General features: G+C 48.5%; 1 protein-coding gene across 1 annotated transcript in view; it reads left to right on the top strand.

Moving 5' to 3' along the window:
* The window catches only part of IK (IK cytokine), a 433474-nt gene that overhangs the window by 173765 nt on the left and 235506 nt on the right, over positions 1 to 24203 (top strand). Inside the window, exon 12 of the mRNA XM_069654229.1 lies at positions 14887 to 15187. Within this exon, the coding sequence (XP_069510330.1) occupies positions 14887 to 15187 (301 nt within the window). The remainder of the gene's footprint in view (positions 1 to 14886; positions 15188 to 24203) is intronic.

Below are 24203 nucleotides of genomic sequence, written 5' to 3'. Positions count from 1 at the left end.
TGCTGCAGAAAAGTTGCAATATTGACCAGGACTAAGGGAAAGGACTAAGGGAAACAAAGTCTCCCAGTACTGACTGTCTTGAAGGGAATGTCAGTATCCCCATAAAAAATGCGCGGAAAAGCCCAGGGGAGTGCAGCAGAAGGCTGTGCTTCTCTGGTAAAGTCAGACTATGGTGTTTTAACAAAGATAACATTTGGGGGGTACACAACTGGAGGGAAAATTACACATGAAATGGAAATCTTTCTTAACAACTGCCACCAGCCACTCAGATGGAATTGTTACTCTATAACCAAAAGGTTACAGGAGAAGGGGGAAAATGGGAGACAGTTTTCCCTCAGCACTCCTCCACATAAGGGGGGGTGGGGCTGAGTGTACAAGAAAAGTATAGGTAGGATAAAAAGTACCCTCCTATCCTTGGGAACACTAGTTCTCGCAAAGAATACAAAAACAACCAAAGAGGGAAGCTCAAGGAGCTTCCAGTAACACTGCACATAAAGTAGAATTAATGCAGTCCAACTGGTGTGGAACTACACAAGACTTATCTCTTGGTATTGGGTAACCCACCTTTTTAATATCATCCTATATTACACAAGTTGGTAGTGTGACTGAGCAGCCAGACTTATTTTAAGAGGGGTAAATGTGAGCTGTGCAATGAAACCAGTACATTCAAGTATCCAATTAAACACTTATAATAAATTATGTATTTATACACAAAGATATTTAAAGTATTCTTTAAAAGGCAGTAATTAGCTGGAATCCCAAGTTAGGATTCAATTAAAAAAGTGAACAATAAAGCAGGTGAGTAATTCCTTCATGTGCTACACATGTTGCAGCACCCGCAGGTGACGTCATTTGAGGTCAGTATATCATTTATATAGTATCACCTTTTCAATATTGAGTTTTTCAGGAAGAAGGGGTTAGGGTTAGATCAGAAACAGACTAATAGGTTATAAGAACAGTTATATTCTCCCAAAGGGATGCAGGCAGTCGATTATCCCAGCATTAAAGTGTTCACCATTTAAAATCTGTAAGGGAACAGGACCTGTCAAAGCCAATAGGTTCAGAAGGAGGCCTTTAGGGAGCCAGGACAGCCAAAGTCAATGGACAAAGTCAAAGGTCTGATGTTCTTCGTCTTAAAAAAATTTACTTAAATAGTCAGTGTTCAAAAGAGAAGTCACAGCAACTCAAGAGGAGTCACCTTTAGAAAGCACAAGCTGTAAGGCCAATGCAGGTAAGTTGACATCAACTTGGTGTTGGGTTGAATCGCACTCCCATATGTCAAAAGGATAAACTACCCCAAACCCCACAGTACCTTGAAAATGAACAAAGTGTTCCAGCTGGTTGCCTTGACGATGCAATGCAGTAGTGCCTTGTTCCGGGTCCTTGGTCATGGTCACAAAAGGGAGGATGTCTGACGGGCTCCTGCGGCAGCACTCGAGAGAGCGACTCGGCAGCAATGGATTTCCATCAATTCAGCAGCTCTTTGTGGTTTTGGTACCTTTTTTTCTCAGCGCCAATTTAGAACAAAAAGCTCTGGTTAGGATTTCCTTGATCCCTCGGTCCTGGACTCTGGTGAGTGGACTCTGGCTGTTGATTGCTTGCTTCTCTTGATACCCAAGAAGATCTGGCTGGATTCGGACTTGGGAAGCCAATGCACTTACAAGTGGTCGAGGTACCCCGGGTATGGGGCTTCTGCAGCCTTGGAAAGTCGCAGCAAGTCGGTGGTTGGCCAAAATCCAGTTTGTCTCGAGACTAGTTGGTCCCACCAGCCTAAGGGAGGAAGACGTCCTTTACGGTCTTCACTGTCGATTTGAAAACTGGGTCGGCACAGCTGCAGGGCTTCACTGTACAGGAGGCTGCTGCTGGCGTCTTCTGCTTTGGATTCTGTCCTCCAGTGGTCGACTCTCCTAGTCCCAAAAACCTCGCTTTTTATGCAAGTTCCCATTCATTCACAGCCCTAGGGTGTCAATCGCACAGCAGGGTGGCTGTCCTTCAGGACAGCCAGCCGACCAATAGGAAATGGTTTTGCTCAGGCACACCTAGAGACAAAGGGCATGGAAGTTTTTTGGACACTCCCGCACTTCCTGCCTTTCCAGATACACTGGAGCCTGGGCGGGCTTCGGGGCTGAAGTCCGCCAAAGGCGAACTACACAAAGAACTCAAACCTGATGCAAACAGAGTAAAAGCTTAGAAAAAACTAACAAGAAATGGTGAAAAAAAGAAGACGAGGGTCATTTTGGGAAAATGATGCATGTCATTAGGTAGTAAAAAAGAAACAACTGCCAACAGCCATTCAAGTGAGTTATTGTAACAAAATGTTACATGAGGAATGGGTTAAAGGAATTACTAGGTAATCCCCCAGCGCTCCATATAGGGTGGTGTGTGCTAGACCCATAAAGTAAAGGTAAGTAAGCCAGGGGTCATTGTAGTGTTTTCTTTTTATACAATTAAAAGGTATGACATTGTATATAAATTAAGTAGATTTATTCAGGAGAGCCCCCGAGCGGGCCATTTCACCAAAGCCACATCTTCGTGTATGATGCCATCAACATTCTGGAATCATACACGAAGATGTCACCATAGTAACAATAACATAACATTCTCACATCTCCCTACCTAAACACAAATAAAATTATATAATATTATATTTGAAATTTAACTAAAAACACCTTATAATGAAAAAAAAACATAACATTTTATCATAACATCTATACCAATAAAGGATACAAAATCTTCCAGATTTTAGATAGACAGCCAGTCTTGGATCATGTCACGAATATGAACTTCTCAATAATATACATAGTCTTGTTTGTAATTCCATATTCTTTTCCTACATCTTGATCCTGACTGAGCACTGTCATTTCTTCCTTCAATTGAATTCTCCTGTACATCCTTCCCTTGTGACTTTCCTTTGACCAGTACGTTGGGTTCATCAAAACCATACTTGAAATTCTCAACCTCAACTGAATCATCTCCTCCATATCTCATCACTTCCTTCTCCTTTGCTAAAACAACATCATCACATGACCATTTCTTGCCATCCTCTAGTATCACAGACTTTCTTGAGCAATCCATCACTCTCTGAGGAGCGCGAAACCTTGACTCTCCTTTCATCACACGTTTTGGTTCTCTCACTCTCACCAAATCACCTTCTCTTATTTTACTCTCTCGGACATTCCTATGTTTGTCATAATAACTTTTATACTTCTCTTGTTTTCTTTTCACTGTGTCAACAATGTCATCCATGTTAATTTTTCTACTTTCATTGCTCATCATCCAAGCAGGCCTCAACCTATTTGTGAAAAGTCTTCCTCTCATCAACGTGAATGGTACTTCCTCAGTTATTGAATGCGGCGTGACCTTATATGTAGTGAGAGCTTCCTTAAGTGTCTCCTTCCATGGTAAACCGTTCACACTAGCTAACTGTATAATTCCTTTAATGAAACGGTTCATTCTTTCTACAAGACCGTTACCCATTGGGTGGTACAACGCTGTAGTACTGTGTTTAATAGATCTGTCCTTTAGAAATCCTTGAATTTCCGACGACGTGAACTGGGCTCCATTGTCTGACACAATTTCTTGCGGGTCTCCTTCTCTACTAAAAATTTCATCCAAGAACTTCACAACTTTAACAGCTGACACCGACTCCTCTACGATGCCACACTCCACCCATTTGGATGTATAGTCAACCAACACTATAAGATAGATCTTTTGAGACTCTAAAGATTCATATGGACCAGCTATATCAATTGCCAATTTTGTCCAAACAGTAACAGGAATGTTCACTGGTTGTAATGGAGTCGACCGTATGGATTTGCTCTTATCGCTTACAGCACAAGCGGTACAATTCCTAACCAGGCTTTCCATATCACCCCACATGTTGGGCCACCAGTAAGCCTCTCTTACTCTTCTTTTAGTCAACATTCTACCCACGTGGCCCTCGTGGGCAATGTCCATGATCCTCTTCCTTAAAGCTGTCGGGGGGTATTATACGATCTCCTCTATAAACATATATTTCATCACTGGACAACTCATCCTTAAATCTTTTCCAGGACCTTAACTTGTCATCAGTATCTCTCCAACCAGCTTCAATAGCTTTTCTCAGCATTTCTTGTTCAATGTCACTGTCCCTTGCTTCTATCCATTCTTTTTTCGAGAAGCTAGGATGTACTTGAGCTATAATACAATCCATGTTCTGTTCCTCCATTAACACTTGTCCATCCTCACAGTCATCTACCACACCTTCACATGGTAACCTGGAAAAACAATCCGCAACCACATTGTTCCTTCCCGGAATGTACTTTATGGTCACATTAAATTGCATAATAATCAAAGTCCATCTTCTTATGCGCGGAGACATCATGTGAGAATTTTTCGAGTTCAAAACATGAACAAGAGGCTTATGGTCTGTTCTAACATCCACAGGAATGCCCCAAATGAGACTTTTAAAATGTTCTAATATCCACTTGACTCCAAGAGCCTCCTTCTCTATTGTCGAATAACTTCTCTCAGCACCTCTTAATGTCCTTGATGCAAATGCAATGGGAACAACTTCGCCATCTTGAACTTGTTCTAAGACACCACCTAAGCCTACATTGCTCGCATCAACTGCTATCCTTGTTCTGGCACTCGAGTCAAACATTTTCAAAGCCGGTGCTTTATTAATCATAGTCTTTATCTGTTCAAATTCCTTTTTGCATTCTTCAGACCATTTAAACTTCATTCCTTTACTCATTAGATTCCTCATACTTTCGGTGTTATCAGAGTAGTGATCAATGAATTTGGCATAATATTCTGTGAGTCCCAAAAAACTCCTCAGCTGGTCTTTATTACTTGGTTCTGGAATTTTGAGAATAGTGTCTACCAATGATTCTTTAGGCATGATGCCCTTGGTATTTATGCGATGTCCCAAATATGTCACCTCATTTTTCTTTATTTTGCACTTTTCAATTTTGAGTGTCATTCCTTTCTGCTGTAACACTTGCAGAACAGCTAACAATTTTGCATCATGCTCCTCTTGAGACATTCCTGACACCAATATATCGTCCTGGAAGTAATATACTCCTTGTAAACCTTCAAACAGATGATGCATTAACCTCTGGAAGACAGCAGCAGCCGAAGCTAACCCAAAAGGCATTCTCTTGTACCTAAAGGCTCCCAACGGCGTTACAAAAGATGTCAAATGTCTAGATCCTTCCTCAAGTACCACCTGATGGTAGGCCGACGACAAATCCAGAGTCGTAAAATACTTTGCAGGACTCATGGTGGACAACATCTCTCCAATATTCGGCAAAGGATGACGATCCACCCATATGTTGGCATTTAAATCTCTTAGAACGACACACATCCTGATAGATCCATCTGTTTTTTTAACTAACACAATAGGCGATAACCACTCCGAACTCTCAATTGGCTCAATGACATCTTGCCTGCATAGTCTTTCTAGTTCAACCTTTAACGTATCTCTGGTGCCGATGGGTATACTTCTCACTTTATGTACAACAGGTGTCACACCTCTTTTGAGAATGATGCGATGTTCGAAGCCTTTGAGCAAACCAATCTTGTCATTGAAAACTTTTGGAAAAGCTCTTGCCAAACTCTCTGCATTGTCACAAACATTCTCAGAAATACAAAGGATGGGTACACTCTCTCCTGGATGAATCTTGATATTCAAAGAAGCTTGCTCCCACCATCCTACTATTGAAAAACCATTCTCTGCCACATACAGTCTGCAGTAGGTTTTTCGCCCTTCAAATTTCAATTTCACCCAAACACACCCTACAATATTGATAGGTGTCTTTCCATAACCTGTTGCTCTGGTGTTTGTCCTCTGTAGGTCTTCCATCTTCTTCTTTAAAACATTGACATATGTCTGTACATCGACCATAGTATATGGAGAACCTGTGTCCACCATCACTTGTAAAGTTATCCCATCAATATCCATTGGAACCCAAGATCCTACACCATCATCTCTTGGTGTGACTGTAAGTATCTGAACTCTATCTTCAGTCTGATCCGTTATTGCTATCAGGTTACTGGGACCAGCAATTTCCTCCACAGCTCTCACACCCTCGTAGTTGCACCTCTGCTTCTATAAAATCGACCAGTATTTCTACCAAATCTGCCATTATATCTACCTCTCCCTTTGTTGCTGCGACACATCTTTCCAAAATGTCCCGTATGTCCACACCTAAAACACTCTGCCGAGACTGCCGGACACTCCTTTTCCGTATTTTCATGTTTGTACCATCCACAATATGTACATCTATTACTTTGCTTGAATGCACCTCCTCCGTCTTGTCTGTATCCACTAGATGCATCTGACCTGACCATTCTCTTAACCATGGCAATCAATTTTTCTTCTTGGTTGTTATGCTGTTCATCATTTATCTCTTGGACTGACTTAATTCCAGTGTCTTCCAGTTTATTTTGAACTTCTCATACATTTTTCACCCATTTCAATTGACCTGGCTATCAACAGTTTTATCTAATGTAGGACTCTTCGCCTGCCATAGGCGTTGCTGAATGCGCGGATCGGCGACATGCAACACTATCTGATCTCGCAAATATTCATCAGTAACCCCGGTGAATGCACATGTGGCCATTAATCCTCTCAATGCAGCCAAATATGAATCAATACTTTCCTCTTTGCCCTGTTTTCTTGTGAAAAACCTGTATCTTTCCAATACAATGTTGGATTTATTTCCAAAATGTTTATTCAATTTAGCAACTGCTATATCATACTTTCTAGAACCACTTGATGCTTCACCCCATGTTTCCTCATGTTCTAGTTCGGGCAATGACCTGAATATTCTCAATGCTTCTGTACCAATGCAGTGCAACAGGGTTGCTTCCTTCTGATCATCATTAAATTTTGCCCCTCCTATTGCTCTCAAATACACTTGGAAATTGTCTTGCCACTGCTCCCAAGGGCATGTTGGATTCCCAGGTGCCGATAAGAATTTTATTGGAGCAGCCGTGTTTTGCATGACTAGAGTTTGATGTTGATTCGTATGCAATGTCCCCCTCATAAGTAGTATGCTCCACCAGATCGCTTGTTCCTTCCTTTATATTGATATTTTATTTCCTCTTCACCAACAGTTTGCACGTAATATTTCACAATGTCATTTAAAAACTCCTCAAGCATCCATCAACATCACAACTGTCAAGAGAACCGATTTCAGTGCCTCTGTGCAAACGCGTTCGAGCGTTTGTTTATTTTTCACATACTTTGTTTACATAGGCCCAAACAGCTGTTCGTCGCATTCATGAAACGCAGGATTCCGGCCTTGTTTCTTCTAAAATGGCGGCACGCATCACACGCTCGAAGGTCCTTTATTCTAATGTCTAAGGACGGTTGATCCACACTCGCGCACATCCCAATGCAGCTCTTGCCAGATGAGTTCAGCGTTTATGATTTTCCACAATATCATGCCGCTCACCTGCCCTTCGTCCATATGTATTTTACTCAACCACTCGTAGCCGCGGGCTCACACACTTCGTCACACGCATCGGGTGACGGCCGTACACCTCATTCATCGTAATCATGTCCGGGGGCTCCCTCAATCAGCTAGATCCTCGTCGCCAATTGTAGTGTTTTCTTTTTATACAATTAAAAGGTATGATATTGTATATAAATTAAGTAGATTTATTCAGGAGAGCCCCCGAGCGGGCCATTTCACCAAAGCCACATCTTCGTGTATGATGCCATCAACATTCTGGAATCATACACGAAGATGTCACCATAGTAACAATAACATAACATTCTCACAGTCATCTTACTATTCTTGGGGACAGTAGTTCACCCAAGAAAATGTAGTTAAACAAGAGAAGTCGAAGGGACTTCTCAGTGGCACTGCACAAAAGGTGCTATGTGTCCCAATGCAAAAGCAGAGGTGTTTACTGTATTCCATAAAACAGTAAGGAACATAGAAAATCATAGCCGGGAAAACGCAGGAGTGAGTGAGAAAAAGGTCCCACTCACTCAAGAGTAAAATTTTAACCCTTTAACTGCCATGGGTATTTCCCCCCAGTGCCAGGGCCTTTTTTGGTGATTTTGGTATGTGGCCATTCAAGGGCTCGTAACATTTTTGTTACATGAGATATCTCGGCCAAATTTGGCTACTTTTTTTCCCACATATAGGCGGTCGTAACGCCACCCAGGAATCCTAGGTTGCTGTAGGGGGAGGTGAGAGAAAATAAGCAAAAAGGGGGAAAATGTGTTTTTTTTTTCTTTCAAAAAATGCCAATAAAATGATGTACAAAAAAGCCTGTGGTTTTTTCCTTGTAAGAGCTAGGAACAAATGGTTTGCTGTGCTGAATTCCCCAATTTCCTGGCTTTCAAGAACAGGTTGAGTGGAAACGGGAAAACATTATTTTGGTGTGGTTATTAACTGTTTTGTGAGAGGCGATTTTTGCCAATTGGACATGCATGGACGGAATGGGAGAAAAGGGTAGGAAAGCCTAATTGGAGGACGGAAAGGCATATATTTCTGAAGTAGACAAAATTCCAAGTTTTGGAAGGGATGATTTGCGTAGGTCAGGCAAACACTAGGTAGGGGAAAATGCCATAGATTGGGGGAAAAGCGGGAAAATGACCGAAAAAAATGTATGTGTTGGACATGGTTGGCTTGGTAAGGCAATGGCTTCTATGAATTTTGAGAAAAGCAATGCTCCGCTACATTCCCCCGACTCTTGCAGTTAGGAAAGCACACATTTTTTGTAGTGTTTTACAAAACAAGCAATACCACAAGCCAAACACTGAGCCATGGTACACAGGAGTTTTACGCTCACGACCTGAACAGACGCACTTAGCATGTGTAAATCGGGAAAACCAATGTGGTGAGGAACGGCAAGCAAACATTTTTTGAAAGAGCACAGGCAGACTTTTGCAAGGGTAGGTGACTTATGCAGGTTACAAAAGTGTATGGTGCCTAAAGCAGCGACTAAATGTAGGGCACATTTGGGAAATTAAAGGGTTGTGTGACAAAGGGCACCAGCAAATAGGTCAAAACGTCATGAAAACCACACAAACACAACACATGGCCTACCGTCCCACGTTCCCACAGGTGTCCCGATGAAAACGGTACCTCACATGTGTGGTTGCACCTACCTGGCCGCCAAGGGGAAAGCCTAAAACACAAGTAACCCCAAGTCTGTTTTCAGACCGGAATTTCAGACGCTCTGCCGACCGGCACAACATACAGATATGGGCCTCGGGTGTCCAAGCCACCAAGGAAAACAGGGAACCCCATGCATTTCCGAAAAGAGGACACCCGTGGGAATGCGCAGAGGTATGATTTGTGCAAATCGCCCCAGAATTTATTACCCAGACACCCCTGCAAAGTCCGAAATGTGGGAAAAAACCCACATTTTTCACTTTGTCGGGGGTTCTGGGTAAAACATTCTGGTCCGCTTCACGCAAGTTGGACCTCTGTGGATTCCTACTGGTGCCCTCTTTTCAGAAATGCATGGGGTTCCCAGTTTTCCTTGGTGGCTTATGCCCAAATCTGTAGGTTATCTCCCCAAACCCTTTTGTGGTTACCAGTGGGTTAGCCTTTTCCCTTTGCGGCTAGATTGGTGAACCCACACATGTGAGGTACTGTTTTCGTCGGGACACCTGTAGGAACGCGGGAAGGTATGACATCTGTTGTTGGCGGCGTGTTTCGGTGGTTGAGCAGAGTGAAATGTCTGGAAATTGTGTTTTTCACCCCCAAATTTGGACATTGCCGGAGGTTCTGGGTAGTAGATTCTGGGCCACTTCGTGCAAGTCAGACCTCTGTGCATTCACACGGGTGTCCTCTTTTGGGAAATGCATGGGGTTCCCCGTTTTCCTTGCTGGCTTCGACATCCTAGGCCCAAATCTGTAGGTTGCCCACATGAACAAAATGTGCCGTGGCGAAAGGCTTGTGGTTACCAGCGGGTTACCCTTTTCCTTTTGCGCCCCCGGTAGGTGCACCCACACATGCGAGGTACCTTTTTCGTCGGGACACCTGTGGGAACGCGAGAAGGTATGACATCTGTTGTTGGCGACGTGTTTCGGTGAGTGGACACAGGGAAATGTCTCTGAAATTGGCCGGAAATGAACACAATTCTCAGACATTTCGCTCTGGCCACCCACCGAAACACACCGCCAACACATGGCCTACCTTCCCGTGTCCCCACACGTGTCCCGATGAAAACGGTACCTCACATGTGTGGGTGCACCTACCGGGGCGCAAAAGGAAAAGGGTAACCCACTGGTAACCCCAAGCCTTTCGGCACAGTCCATTTTGTTCATGTGGGCAACCTACAGATTTGTGCCTAGGGTGTCAAAGCCAGCAAGGAAAATGGGGAACCCCATGCATTTCCCAAAAGAGGACACCCATGGGAATCCACAGAGGTCTGCCTTGCGCAAATTGCCCCACCTCCCCCCACCGCATTCAAAGACATCCCTGGTGTCTAGTGGCCATTGCTGCCCGCGCATTGAACGCCCTGCTCCCGATCCGCGGGCAGCAATGCTGTCACACAGGGTGTCCTTGGAAAGGGGAGAATCTCCCCTTTCCAAGGACACCCTTTCTGAAAAAATCTCTGGTGGCTAGGGCCCCCTAACCCCCTCCCCCCTACCCATCACTTTTTTTTCCCTTTGATTTTTTTTTTTTGCCCCCTTCCCTGGGGGCAGATGATCAGCCTAACCTGCAGGCCCCATCCTTTGGTGGGCCTGCACACTTCTTCCTGCTGGCCCTCCACCTACCCCCAAATGGATGGGGGCCACCTCATGTACTCCTGCCTGAGGGCAGAAATCTGCCCCCAGGGAGGGCTACAAGGGGTGGCCCCCCTTTCCACTTGGTGTGGGAGGGCCACCACCCTTTCAGGGGTGGGCAAAAAAATCTTGTGCCCCACGCCACCCCCATCCCGTTCCATTTCATTGTTATTTTTTTATGCCCTCTCCCCTGGGGGCAGATGGTCTCCTGCCTGCCCCCAGGGGTCTTTATATCTGTGCCCCCATGCTTTGGGGAGAGGGCTGCTTACTGCAAGCTGCCCCCCTCTACCCCCACGTAACAAACGTTTCCCTGGTGCCTAGTGGGCATTGCTGTCCGCGCATCGAGCGCTTTGCGTCCGATCAGCGGGCACCAATGCTGTCACACAGGGTATCGTTGGAAAGGGGAGGGTCTCCCCTTTCCAACGATTCCCACCTCGATCTCTGGCTTGAAATACAGCCGGAGATCGAGGGGGAGAAAGGTGCCTGAAATGGCTGCTGCAGTGAAAATTACTTTCAGTTCTCCAGCATGGGGTCTGGCATGGATTCACATGCTCATGAATATTCCCCGTCGTCAGGCCGGGAATCCTCGGTATAGAAAAAATCAGTATCAGTTTCGTTTCTGATCTGTCTTTCTTAGTAGTAACCAATCACTGGTATCTGGGTCATACTGCCCCCAGCCAATGACTGCCCTCTCCCTAAGCCCCGCCTCTGGCAGCCATCCTCCGATTTTTACCGCACGTTCAAGTGTTGGGAGTCCTCGTGCTGTAGCTCTCGAGCTTTTGCTGGGTTTTCACGCTTTTTCAGGAGATTTTTCTCATTTTTCGGTTAAATAGAGCCTCAAGCTCCACCGTTTCTACATCCTATCAACGGGGACCCATTTTGGAGTTTTCTACGCCCCTCAAGGGTGAAGATTTCGTCGAGTTACGCTTTTGGAGGATTCCAGAAGTTCCGAGGCCTACCCCGGACATGGCCCAGGAGAAAGGAAGCTTGACGCCCGTGAAGCTGTTCAGGGCCTGCCCTGGATGCCGGCTTCAGAATGTGTTCAAGGAGGACGAGCATTCGTTATGCCTCTACTGTCTCCATGAGGACAAGACGCACACGGAGAAGGACTGTGCGTTTTGTGGGAACATGTCGGAGCGTACCATGAAGGATCGCCACCTCCGTCCAGCCAACTGGCTGGAAGGGAAGAGCCCGTCAGCCGAGAAGAAGAAAAAGAAGTCCGAGCGGTCTTCTAAGTCCTGTGAGGGCGCCCCGGCGACGGGGGCCCAACAAAAGGCCAAGCTCCGCGAGCACCGGGAGTGCCGAACGGTAGGGCTCCTTGGCTGCTAGGCAGGGCGCCTCCTCCCCGGCGCCATCAACCACGAGCCAACACTCTGGTTTGGGTAAGAGGAAGTCTGAGAACCCGGCGAAGCTTCTGGAGAGGCCCCGGTCGATCTCGAAGATTCCGGCAGAGGGGAGCGAGGCTCGAACCCCCCCCCCCTTAATTCACCCTGCTAAGACCTCGATTGAGGATGTCGCAGCGGCCCTGGCTCAGCCTGTGGAGGCTACGCCAGTGGAGGCGACCTCAGGATCCAGTGTCTCCCTGCCACCGCGGAGGGGGGAGTCTTTCAGGCCCATTGAGAAGACCCCACGAAGTCCTCGTTGGAAAAGGAGGGGGAGGGGCAGGTGGCCATCGTGGATACGGACACGACCTCTGAAGAAGAGATCGAAGTCGTGGAGGAGGCCCAGCCCATCGGAAGGCATCCCGACGAGGGCGACGACGAGAGCGACGGTGTCGCTGATGAGGTTCCTCAAGAGCCCTCGCGCCCATCGTTTCCAGTGCCGCAGGACACCTCGACGCCCATTTTGTCAGCGATTCAGTCCTTATGCTCGGAGATAAGGACAAGGTTGCCCCTCCCCCTGACGGAGGTACCTGAGCCAGACCCGACGGGGGAACCGGAGCCGGAGCCGGGACCTTCGGAAAGTCCACCGCATAAGAAAGGGACGATGCATGCTCCGCCACCTCTTCCACCTCTGCGGCCTGCTCTGCCTTCCCCCCGGTCTACTACCCACGGGGATGATACAGGCACGGACACGGCTACGACAGGAACAGATGACGACAGAGGCGACGACGGGACGTGTCCCCCGTCATCCCCTGCTCGGGCATCCCCGCCCGACGAGATTGGATCCTTCCATGCCATGATTTCCAGGGCATCCGAGCTCTTCCAGCTCTGCCCAGAAGAGAAGAAGGAAGGGTTCCTTTACCAACGGCGCGAGGCTTAAAGGAAGACGGTCCTCCTCGTACCACTTCTTGATGACATCTGGGATGAGGGGCTCGCCCTCCTCAAGAACCCTGCCACGGCGCCTGCAAAGAGGGACCGGTACGAGAAGAAGTACCGGGTCCCTGACGCTGCCCCCTTGTGCCTTCGGGCGCAACCTACCCCGTATTCGGTCGTCTCGGCGGCGGCAAAGAAGAAAGCTGGGGGGGCATCGGCCTCGACATCAACTTCCCCGCCGGACGGCGAGGGCAGGAAGCTGGACACGATGGGACGACGGGTCATCTCATCCGCAGCGACGACTATCAAGGCGGCCAATGCCCTGGCTATCGTAGCCTGCTACGACAGGGAGTTGTGGTTCAAAATCGCCCCTCTGTTGGACTTCCTTCCGGACGCCAAAAGGGCTGAGGCCCTTGAAATCTTACAGGAAGGTGAGATTGCTTCGGACCACGCCATCACGGTGGCAACTGACATCGCTGACACCGGTTTCCGTCAGTTGGGCAACAGCATTTGCCTGAGATGACGAGGATGGCCCAAGGCGACGGATTTCCGCCAGGACGTACAAACCAAGGTTTTGGACATGCCCTTCGACGGGAACAACCTGTTTGGGAAGGCGGTTGATGAGTCCCTTCAGGCCATCAAGACATGGACGAAAGGTGTGCCTAGAGTACAAAAATAAAAATGGGTGAGTGAGGAAAAAGATTCCCGCTCTCTCATGAGAGACATAAAAACCCAACAGTCCAGCAAAAAGTGCTGGGGGACTCACTAGGTCACGAGAATATCACATAAGATGGAAAATCTACCTAACAGAAACAATCTGAGGACGTTGATACGCGAGGGATCATGGCTACATGTACACATAGACTTGGGATACTATGAGAGAAACTCCCCTCTCGTTGCCCCCTTTTTCGAACTCGGAAAAGGAAAACAAGATGTCACACTCTGCACCAACCACGAGAAAACAGCTTATGCAAAGCATTTGATTCCAAGCAGATACAAGCCACGGAAAGTAGGTATTATTGGTTACATAGCTGGTTAGTCTTTTTCCAAAAATACTTGCATCAGATGTTCTTTGCTTTTGAAAATTAAAATTATTGCAAAACTTTGTTGGTAATCCGTTTTTGCAACTCTGACATAGTGCCGAGCATACTAATACATTTGTTTCCAATTAAGAGTTTTCCCTTCTCTTTGCAATGCGAAAGATATGATTTTGGAATATGGATTGTCAGGACATGGCCTCTATGAAAAGCACCTTTCGATTATTGAAAGATGTGGGCCTGCAGGCATCCCTACAGATAAGTGGTGTATTGGTCACTTTTACTCCCTAAAAATTGCCAAATACACAGAAGAAATTCTAATGGGGAGTAAAAATACTCCCAACAAAAAAATCTGGGAATGGACCCAAAGAATCTTGTCCCCTTGTTTTCACGCACACAGGTCCACGGATAGGTTTTGACCAGTAGTACATGTAGTACCACAGGAATACAATACTATTTTAACTGCCTGATTGACAGAAATAAACATGCATCTTTTAATGTGCATGAATAAAAACTAGGTGCAAAGAAATCAATATTACAAAAACATTTTTGTTTTTCAGTTAAAACATGTTTACTCGCTTATAAATACTCTGATTGGGAATTGGACTTACATTTTTACTCCCAACTTAAAAAAATAGGGAGTGAAATACTCCTACTTCCAAATCTTATCTGGAGCACTGTCTGCAGGATTATAAAATCTTTAGAGTCTGTAGGCCTTGCAATGAACTTACATGTAAGAGTCTGCTGGATTGTTGTTTCTACATGGTTTTGCACCTTAATATGAAAAACATTGTGTCCTGATATTTCTTTCTATTCTGAAAATCTTTTGCTTGTTCTACCTTTCCCCTGACAGTATTTTCGAAGATATTGGGGACTATGTGCCATCAGCTGGAAAAGCCTCGCGAGAACGGGAGCGTGAGAAGTACCGGGAACGGGAGAGAGAGCGGGAGCGAGACCGCGAGAGGGAGCATGAGATAGAACGTGACCGAGAGCGTGAAAAGGAGAAAGACCGAGAACATGACCATGAGAGGGAACAGGAGGTGAAGGAGGTAGTTGAGGAGGAGGAAGATGAAGAAGAGGAGGAAGAAGAGGAAGAGGCAGAAGAAAGCCAGAGGCGCAGCTACTTCGAAAAACCCAAAGCAGATGAAGATGAGGTAATTATTGGAATGTTGGCAGATGAAGATGAGGTAATAATTAGAATATTAGTGGAAAAGCCCATGTACACGGGCTAACGTGCATAAAGGAAGACATTTTTCAGAGTGTAAATATCTATGAAGTCAAAGTTTAAAACGTACATGAAGAATATTATTGATATAATACATACCAAGAAATATTACAATTAATAATCTACCCTATAACATGAAATCACAAGTGATGATTTTGTATAATGTTTCATATGAGTCTGGCGACATTCCCTTCCACATGCATCCAACTATGATGGTATATGTTAAAGAGATTTATCATTTTTATGTGTCATCCTCTCTCCAATGAGACCCCCAGCAGTTTCTGCTGGACTTCTGGGCCTTTTTCTTTCAATCCTGAATGAGTGGAGCCTTTTTCCTCTCATACATTCTTGTGGGCTCTGCCTGATGGAACTCTAGCCTTTGTACCGTGCCTGTACTATGGAGTCTATCTGCTCTATAGCTCTTAAAGGCACCTGTGTTTTTACAACTGCAGCACACAGCTCCTTATGGGGAATGTTACTGGGGACCCTTAGGGTGCTCCTTTTAAGATTCTTTTTCTATATCCTCAAGTTCTCCAGCATGGGGCCTGGCATGGAATCCCTATTGTCAGGCTGGTAATCCTCGGTAAAAGAAAACCGTTCACTTTCACTTACAAAACTGTATTTCTCCATTAAACCATTCGCTGTCCTCTGGGTCATACTGCCCCCAGCCAATGACAGCCCTTCCTCTGGCACCCATCTTCACGTTTTTACCACACGCTTCAGTATTGGAAGTCCTCGAGTTTGCCCTGCAAGCTACTTCTAGGTGTTTTTTTTCGTTGAAAAAGTTCTATTTTTGTTCCAAAAGAGCATGTGTGCTTTTCTCTCCATCTGCCGACATTGGGGATCCTTTGTCAGTGAAGTTCAGCGCCGCTCAAGGGTTAAGATTGTCAAAATTTCCCGAAGGCCATCAGGCCTACTTTGCGCCCTCCGACCATGACGGAGGAGAAGTAAGAAGGAAGATCCCTCTTAAAGCCCTGCACCAACTGCGTCTCCGGAACGTGTTTGTGGAGGACAAGCCCCTACAATGCCTCTACTGCATCCGGACCACAAGGAAGAGGATTACGAGGCCGCTGATTCTCATGGAAAGACCACAAAGTGCAGGCACAGTAGACTGGTGGCGTGGCTGAATGCCAAGGCCTCTGCCCCGAGCAAGGGCATGCCTCACCCAAGGCCGGTCAGTCCAAGGAGCGGGCTTCTGTCCTGTGAGGGCGCCTCATCCGTGGGGGCCCAAGATAAGCCCAAGCACCTCAAGTCCGGGTCCTCTGGGGTCACTGCAGAAGCGGGTCCTACGGCAGGCAGGGCGCGATAGACATCACCCTCTGCCTTAATTGCCAGCTGGCAATCTTGCTCCTCCTAGAAGAGAAAGTAGTCTACTTTGCAGGAGAAGCTGCAGACTGAGGAGAAGCCTGAGCTGCCCAAGAAGGCCCAGGCGGCACAGGAAAAGTCTTAGTCTACGATAGAGCTGGTGGCTGCTCTTTCGAAAGCTAAAGGGGCTGTCCCCAAAAGGGTAGCGCCCACAGCACTGAAGGTATCCCTCTCTCTGAAGCAAGAATCCGCCATTGTAACTTTGACAAGGTCTGCCAGCACACCGGAGAATGGGACACCCCCTCAGACTCCGGTTCCAGCCCCTGAGTTGGTGCAATTGTTTAACTTTTTTGGGGAGCTCAGCCCTGTGCCTGGTTTAGTACAGCAAATAGTCAATGTAATCACTCTACGCCAATTCCACCGCCTGCCACCAGTAAAGGGTAAGAATTGCTGTAGTAACACTGTGTGAGACTACACAACACTTAACTACGTGGTATTAGGTAACCCACCTTTTGGTATAGGTCTGTACTACACAAGTTGGTAGTGTGACTGAGCAGCCAGGCCTATCTCAAGAGGGGTAAATGTGAGCTGTAGCAATGAAATTCACAAATACAAGTAGCCAGGTAACACACTCAAGGTTTCAGTTATAAATATTTAACATCAATTTTTAAATAAGCGGTCTTTCAAAAGGGCAAAATATGTAACAATCAAATATACTTTAAAATACTTTTCCAGAATCCGCATATGTTTTAGTGGATACTCTTTAGAGATGCTTTTTACACATTTCCTACACCAGGAGGTGAATTAATTCACAAGGACAGTAATGGCATTTATATATAACTAGTTTTACTTTCCAGATTCTGAGGTTGCACCAAGGAAAGGTTAAAGGAAGGAAAAAGGTTAAACAGATTCTCGCGGCATGTGAGTATTCTTAAATCTTCCAATGAAGTCTAGACAAACCTTTCCCAGCAGCAACAGTCGAAAAACAAGTTACCACCGATGAGGGACAGAAATATAAAAGTCAAGTCTAGAAGAGTCTGCAGGGAGCCAGGGCAACCAAAGTCAATTGGAGCACAGTCTATGGAGCAGAGTCACTTCTTTGATAAAAAGTCTTGCACAAAGTTAGAGAGTTTTGTAGAAATCACTTGAAGGGTCACAAGCTGTTACACTTGTGAAAAGCAGAGTTGACATCAACTCCAACAAAAGTAGCCAATGCAAGTCTCAACTGAGAAGAGCACAGCTAAAGACACTGATTTAAGTTTCTCAAGTCAAAACAGTACCTCTGGTTTGAAGGAGAGGTGCAGCTAGATTCTGTCCTGTTGCAGCGATGCAGATCCTGGGTTCCCCAGCCTCAATCGTGGGGACAAGAGGGAGGACGTCTGGAGGACTACTGCAGCAGCAATTTCGTCGGCAGCTATGTGCTCTCTTTGGATCGGCGGCACTTTGCGGTTTCAGTGCGCTGTAAACAGCACCACTGCAAATTTTGGATACCGGTTGCGCTTCCTTCACTCCTTGAGGGGGTGGGGACTCATGCTCTGGTCGTCCTGCTTCTGGAGGGTTCTTAGGAGACTCCTGGAGCTTCTGGCCAGATTGCAGATGTTACACCCGACTACAGATTTCTTGACCCCTGGCACACTGTTCCTGAAGCAGCAAAGAAGTACAGCCAGTCGGGGAAGATGGTCCAGTGGAGTTAGTCTCTGGGTTAGTTGGTCCCACTAACCCAAGGGAAGAAGTTGTCCCTTCTGGAGCTTATCTTGTCGATCAGAAAAGAGTTTCAGAACAGCAGCAGGGCTTCACCGGGCAATTGAAAGGTCCAGGAGGATGCAGCAAGCTTTGTTCATGGTTTCTTCGTCGGGTGTTCTTCCCAGTGGTTGACTCTGCCTCTAGTTCCAAAACCCTCATCTTTTAAGCAGGTTTCGAGGGGATTGGGTCCTCCAACGTATTCCATATCTATGACAGGCAATGTCCACAGCTGTGCTGCTTCGGAAAATCTTTGGTGTCTGCGTCGATGACGTCGATGCGCCGTCCCCGAGGACGACCTCCGACAGCCGACGTCACCCGATGTGATAAGTAGGACGCACGACACCCATAGCCTCAGTTCCGTTTTTTCCGCGAACGTGTTCGCTTCGTGAATCTCGGTACGCCTCGACTCATTGGAGTTTGCTGTTTTCGAATTCTCGGTTCGTTAAACCTTTTCGGTTTTTTGTGAAGCCCGCGTCCGGGCTTCAAGAAATGTGGGGACTGTGGGTCCAAGATGTCGGTCACGGACTCGCATGACGCCTGCCTCTGGTGCCTCGGGAAGGCCCACGATACGGACGACTGTGTCGACTGCCAGTCGCTCACGGCTAAGGCCTTGCAGGAACGCAAGAAGAAGCTGTCGGTAGGCTGGGTGTCTAAGCCCCGGAGGTCGAGGTCTGCGGGGCTTTCCACGGATGACTCGAGGGGCGACTCTCCGCGTCATCGTCGGAAGTCCAGTGGGTCTCCTTCCAGGAGTCGGTCTCGCCACTCCTCTGCCTCTTCGAGGCATTCCTGGAAGCGCCGGGATAGGTCGCCTTCCCCGTCCTCTTCCGAGGACTCCGCCCGTCGGCGGGTCGCTTATCCCTCCATGCAAGCGACACCGGAAGAATGGGCTTCCTTCGGGAAGCAGATGCTAGCGATTCTTGAATCACAGGGCACCGGTCCGTCCGTCTTCCGAGCGGGGTCGGTCGGCACCTGTCGAGAGACAACGCTCGTACGCCTTCGGGTTCAGGTGGTCGGCACGGCTCGCGGGAGAGGTCCCGCTCGGACAAGGGTGGCCGTCCTCGCCATGCCCGTTCCAGGTCCCGATCCTCGACGCGCTCGAGACCGCGTGATCCTGTGCCGTCTTCAATGAAGACGTCGATGCCTGTGGCGCCGAGGTCGTCTACGATTTCTCCCGAGGCTCCGCCTCCGAGGGGGTCGTCGGCGCCTAGGTCGTCGAGACGCGCTCGGAGCTCCGGCTTCGAGGCCTGTGTCGACGCTGCCGGCGTTGCAGCTGACGTTGATGCCTTTTCTGTCAACGCCGACTCGTTCGGCGCCCTCGACGCCTAGTGTCGGAGGGGCCCCGTGGCACGGGGTTTGCCCCTAGAAAGGCTCTGGCTAAGGTCAGGCACTGCTTTGGTCCCCAGAGGTCTTCCTCTCCTCCCCTGGAGTACATTTCTGAGGGTGATGAAGACTGATGACGGCTTGGTTCCGGTTCCAGATGAGTTTATCTCGGGCCATAGCCAGTTTCATGACCTGAGGCAGTCACTGCATGATGCCAGTGGATTGGACACCTCTCCGGAGGTGGAGTTTTGTAGGCCGCAGCCTGGCACTCATGCCAATTCTTCATATCGGCGCCTTATGTCTCGAGTCACCGAGTATTTGGGTTGGTCAGCTCCCCCAGGGGAGTTCGTTCAGGATGATCTTGCGGACATCCTTGATCTCGGTCCCCCCACTGACCCGGTTTTGCCGTTTCATATGGCTCTGCAGAGAAGGGTTGCGGCGGCTTGGACTGCTCCGGAGAGTCTCCCGGCAGTGGGCAAGTCTTTGTCGCGAAAATACCATCCAGCCAGTAGTGACCCCTGCTACTTGTCCAGGCACCCCACTCCGGAGAGTTTAGTGGTGCAGGCGGCTACGGCCCCGGCAAAGCAGGCGTCGTATCCTACCATCCCTCCAGATAGGGACGACAAAGGTTTTGACGGCTGGACGAAGAAAGTGTTTTCTTTGGGGGGGTATGGCGCTTCAGGCGGCCAACTCCATATGTGCTTTGTCTCGTTTCACACACACACTCTGTGGAACTGTGTTGCATTAGCGGCTGACCATATTCCCGAAGGGGACGAACTGGATGGTTTGCTTGCTATGGTTCAGGATGGCAAGGATGCCATGTGTGAGGCCGTTCAGTCGGGTTTGGACTTGGTAGATTGTGTCAGCCGGTCCATGGCGGCGAGCACCGCAATGCGCAGGTTTGTGTGTTTGCGGAAGTCTGGGTTCGCTCCTGATGTGCAGTCCCGGCTCCTCAACATGCCCTTTGACGGTAAACACCTTTTTGGGAGCAAGGCTGACGAGAGCCTTGAGAGGTTGCAGACCTCCAAAGCTGCAGCGAAGTCGTTGGGCGCTGCAGTTCGCCAACCTCCGCCTTTTCGTCCTAGGGGACAGCAATGGAGGGGGGAGGTTCCTTTCGCTATTACTCGTCCTTCAGTAAAGCGAGGGGAGCTAGCAGTCAAAGAGGCCATCGTAAGAGTGCCAGAGGTGGAACCAAAGGTACTTGAGGTTTCAAGGCCGCTCGGGCAGTTGCCTCTTTGCCCTCGGGCAACGCTGCAGCCGCTACCACTCAGTCATGAGGCCAGGTCCCATGGTTCGCCGGTTGGGGGAAGGCTGGCGCAGCATCTTGTAGAGTGGCAAGCCATTACTTCGGATGTGTGGGTTCTGGAGATCATAACCCACAGCTACTGTCCTCCTTTTCGGCAGAGGCCTCACGACAATCCACCAGGGAACCTCTCTTTGAAGTGTCCGGATCCGCTCCTTGCGCAGGAAATTCAAGCTCTGCTGGAGAAAGGTGCCATAGAACTGGTGCCTGTAGCAGAGAGGAACAAGGGATGGTATTCCCCTTATTTTTTGATTTCGAAGAAAGACTGGGGATTGAGACCCATCATGGACTTGCGCGGTTTGAACAAACTCCTCAGGAAGGACACGTTCAAGATGGTGACTCTGAAGTCCTCCAGGCCCTTCAACTTCAGGACTAGTTGGTGTTTTTCGACCTCAAGGATGCTTACTTCCATGTGCCAATTCATCCCAAGCACAAGAAGTACCTGAGGTTCGCGGTTGGCGACTCGCACTTTCAGTTTCGGGTCCTGCCGTTCGGATTGACCTCCGCCCTGAGGGTTTTCACCAAGCTCATGGTGGTGGTGGCAGCGCATCTCAGGAAAGGAGGGGATTCATGTCTACCCCTACCTGGACGATTGGTTGATCAGGGGGAGCTCTCCCGAGCAAGTCCTGGATCATCTGTCCGTCAACTGCCACTGTCTTCACAGGCTGGGCTTCTTGCTCAATTTAAAGAAGTCCCATTTGACACCAACGCAGCGGCTCCAGTACATCGGAGCAGTGCTCGACACATCCCTGGGGCAGTGTTTTCCTCCTCAGGTGAGGGCTCTTCACATTCAGCAGATGGTGAAAAAGTTTCAATTTGCCCAGGATCTCCCTGCGTCCGAGTTCTTGAGACTGCTCGGCCTTATGGCATCCTGCATTCTTCTGGTGCCAGAGGCTCGTCTGCGGATGAGAGCTTTGCAGTGGGCACTCAAGCTCCAGTGGTCTCAGTCCTCCGGCAGGCTGTCGGACCCTGTTCAGGTGCCGCCCTTGGTAGCCCGGGACCTTCTGTGGTGGGCCGTCGAGGGCAATCTGATGTAGGGGGCCCCATTTTGGCTGCCCTGGCCGGAGGTGACGATCGTGACGGACGCATCCCTCACGGGATGGGGAGCTCATGCCAACGAGTTGAGTCAGCGGTCGTTGGTCTCCGTCGGAGTCCAGACTCCATATCAATCTGTTGGAGCTGAGGGCCGTCAGGGTAGCCCTGAAGTCTTTTCTGCCGACTGTGCGTGGAAAGAGTGCCCTGATTCTAACGGACAACACGGTGGCCATGCACTACCTCAACAAAAAGGGGGGGGCAAGGTCACTTCCACTGTGCAGGGAGGCGATGCAGCTCGAGTTCTGGGCCATCCAGCGGGAAGTTTCAATCTCAGCGGTTCATCTGGCCGGAGTCGACAACGAGACGGCGGACGCTCTGAGCAGGCAGAGCACGATCTCTCACGAGTGGGAGCTGGCTCAGGAGATTCTCCTGGAGATCTTCGCCCTTTGGGGGACCCCTCAAGTGGATCTCTTCGCCTCCAGTGTCAACCGGAAGTGCGAAAGGTTTTGCTCGCGGGAATTTCCTCCAAAAGGAGCCTTGGGAGACGCGTTCGTGGTGGAGTGGTCATTCCCACTGCTGTACGCGTTTCCTCCAGTCCCCGTTATCCCGCAAGTGCTGCGGAGGATACGGAGGTTCGGTTCCCGGATGATCCTCATTGCTCCGGCGTGGGCCCGTCCATCTGCCCTCCACGTCGTCTTCCCTACCGAGACGATCTGCTCTCACGGGAGGGGGGTCAGGTTCTCCATCCAGAGGCCAGTTCCCTCAATCTTCACGCTTTGCTTCTGAAAGGTTGAGGTATAAGGATTGGGACCTCCCTGAAGACGTGATGGAGGTGTTGCTCTCGGCCAGGCGGCCGGCAACAAAGTCTCTGTACCGTTGCTGTTGGAGAAAGTTCTGCGACTGGTGCAGAGTTCAGAATGTGGATCCTTTTGAATGTGACATTCCCATGGTTCTGTCTTTTTTGCTTTCTTTGGCCCACAGGGGCTTGCAAGTGGGGACCATTAGAGGTTACCTGGCGGCGCTGTCCATATTTAAGCGCTCGTCTGAAGAGTGTTCCTATTTTAAGATTCCTTTAATTTCGTAGTTTTTGAAAGGGCTCACTAATGTGTTCCCTCCGTCACCTTTTTTGGTGCCAGGTTGGGATTTGAATCTTGTTCTTAAGTTTCTTATTGGTGCTCCGTTTGAGCCTTTACATTCTTGCCCTTTGAGGCTGTTAACTCTGAAAACTGTGTTTTTGGTTGCGGTTACTTCCGCTCGCAGAGCGAGTGACTTACAGGCACTTTCAGTTAAGCCACCCTTCACTGTGTTTCATAAGCACAGGGTTGTCCTTAGAGTTCGTCCTTAGAGTTCGTCCGAAGGTGGTTTCGGAATTTCATTTGAGCCAGAAGGTTGTTCTTCCCGCGTTATATCCTCCTCCACATCCTGGTAAGGGAGAGGAGAGGCTCCATAGGCTTGATCCTAGGAGAGCGTTGAGCTTTTATATTTCGCGCATGTCCCGGGTCAGAGTGGATGATCAACTTTTCATTGGTTACGCTGGAAAGCGTTTGGGACAAGCTGTGACGAAACAGACTTTGTCTCGTCGGATTATTTTAGCTATCTCCGAGTGTTACCGCTTGGCGGGTAAGGATCCTCCAGCTGGCTTGCGGGCCCATTCTACCAGGGGAGTGGCTGCGTCTACTGCCCTGCAGAGGGGTGTTCCTATTCGTCACATCTGTGATGCAGCCACCTGGGCTTCAGTACATACTTTTGTACGTCACTACTCCCTTGATTCCATCAGAGGGCAAGATCTGGCCTTTGGCAAGGCAGTTCTCTATTCCGCAATTTGATTGGGCATGCAAAATTTGTATTCTAAATTCTTTCCCACCTCCTTGCTTGGTACTGCTTTGGGAGTCTGTTATAGATATGGAATACGTCGGAGGAGCCAATCCCCTCGAAGAACAAGTTACTTTGTTACCTGGTAACGTTCTTTCGATGGGATGGTCTGATGACGTATTCCATATCGCTCCCTCCCTGCCTTCCCCGCTGCAGAATTTCTTTTGCGATTGCAGCTTGCGTTCCGCAAGGCCTTGTGTGTCTGACTGGCAGAAAACTGGTGGCACACGTTCTGGGAAAAAACTATAACTGAGGCTATGGGCGTCGTGCGTCCTACTTATCACATCGGATGACGTCGGCCGTCGGAGGAGGTCCTCGGGGACGGCACATCGACGTCATCGACGCAGGACGCAGACGCCAAAGATTT

This window comes from Ambystoma mexicanum, chromosome 3q, assembly GCF_040938575.1.
Source record: "Ambystoma mexicanum isolate Mex_15411 chromosome 3q, UKY_AmexF1_1, whole genome shotgun sequence".
NCBI classification, from domain to species: domain Eukaryota; kingdom Metazoa; phylum Chordata; class Amphibia; order Caudata; family Ambystomatidae; genus Ambystoma; species Ambystoma mexicanum.
Note: the sequence above shows the minus strand (reverse complement) of the source record. Positions and strands in the feature narration are given on the sequence as shown.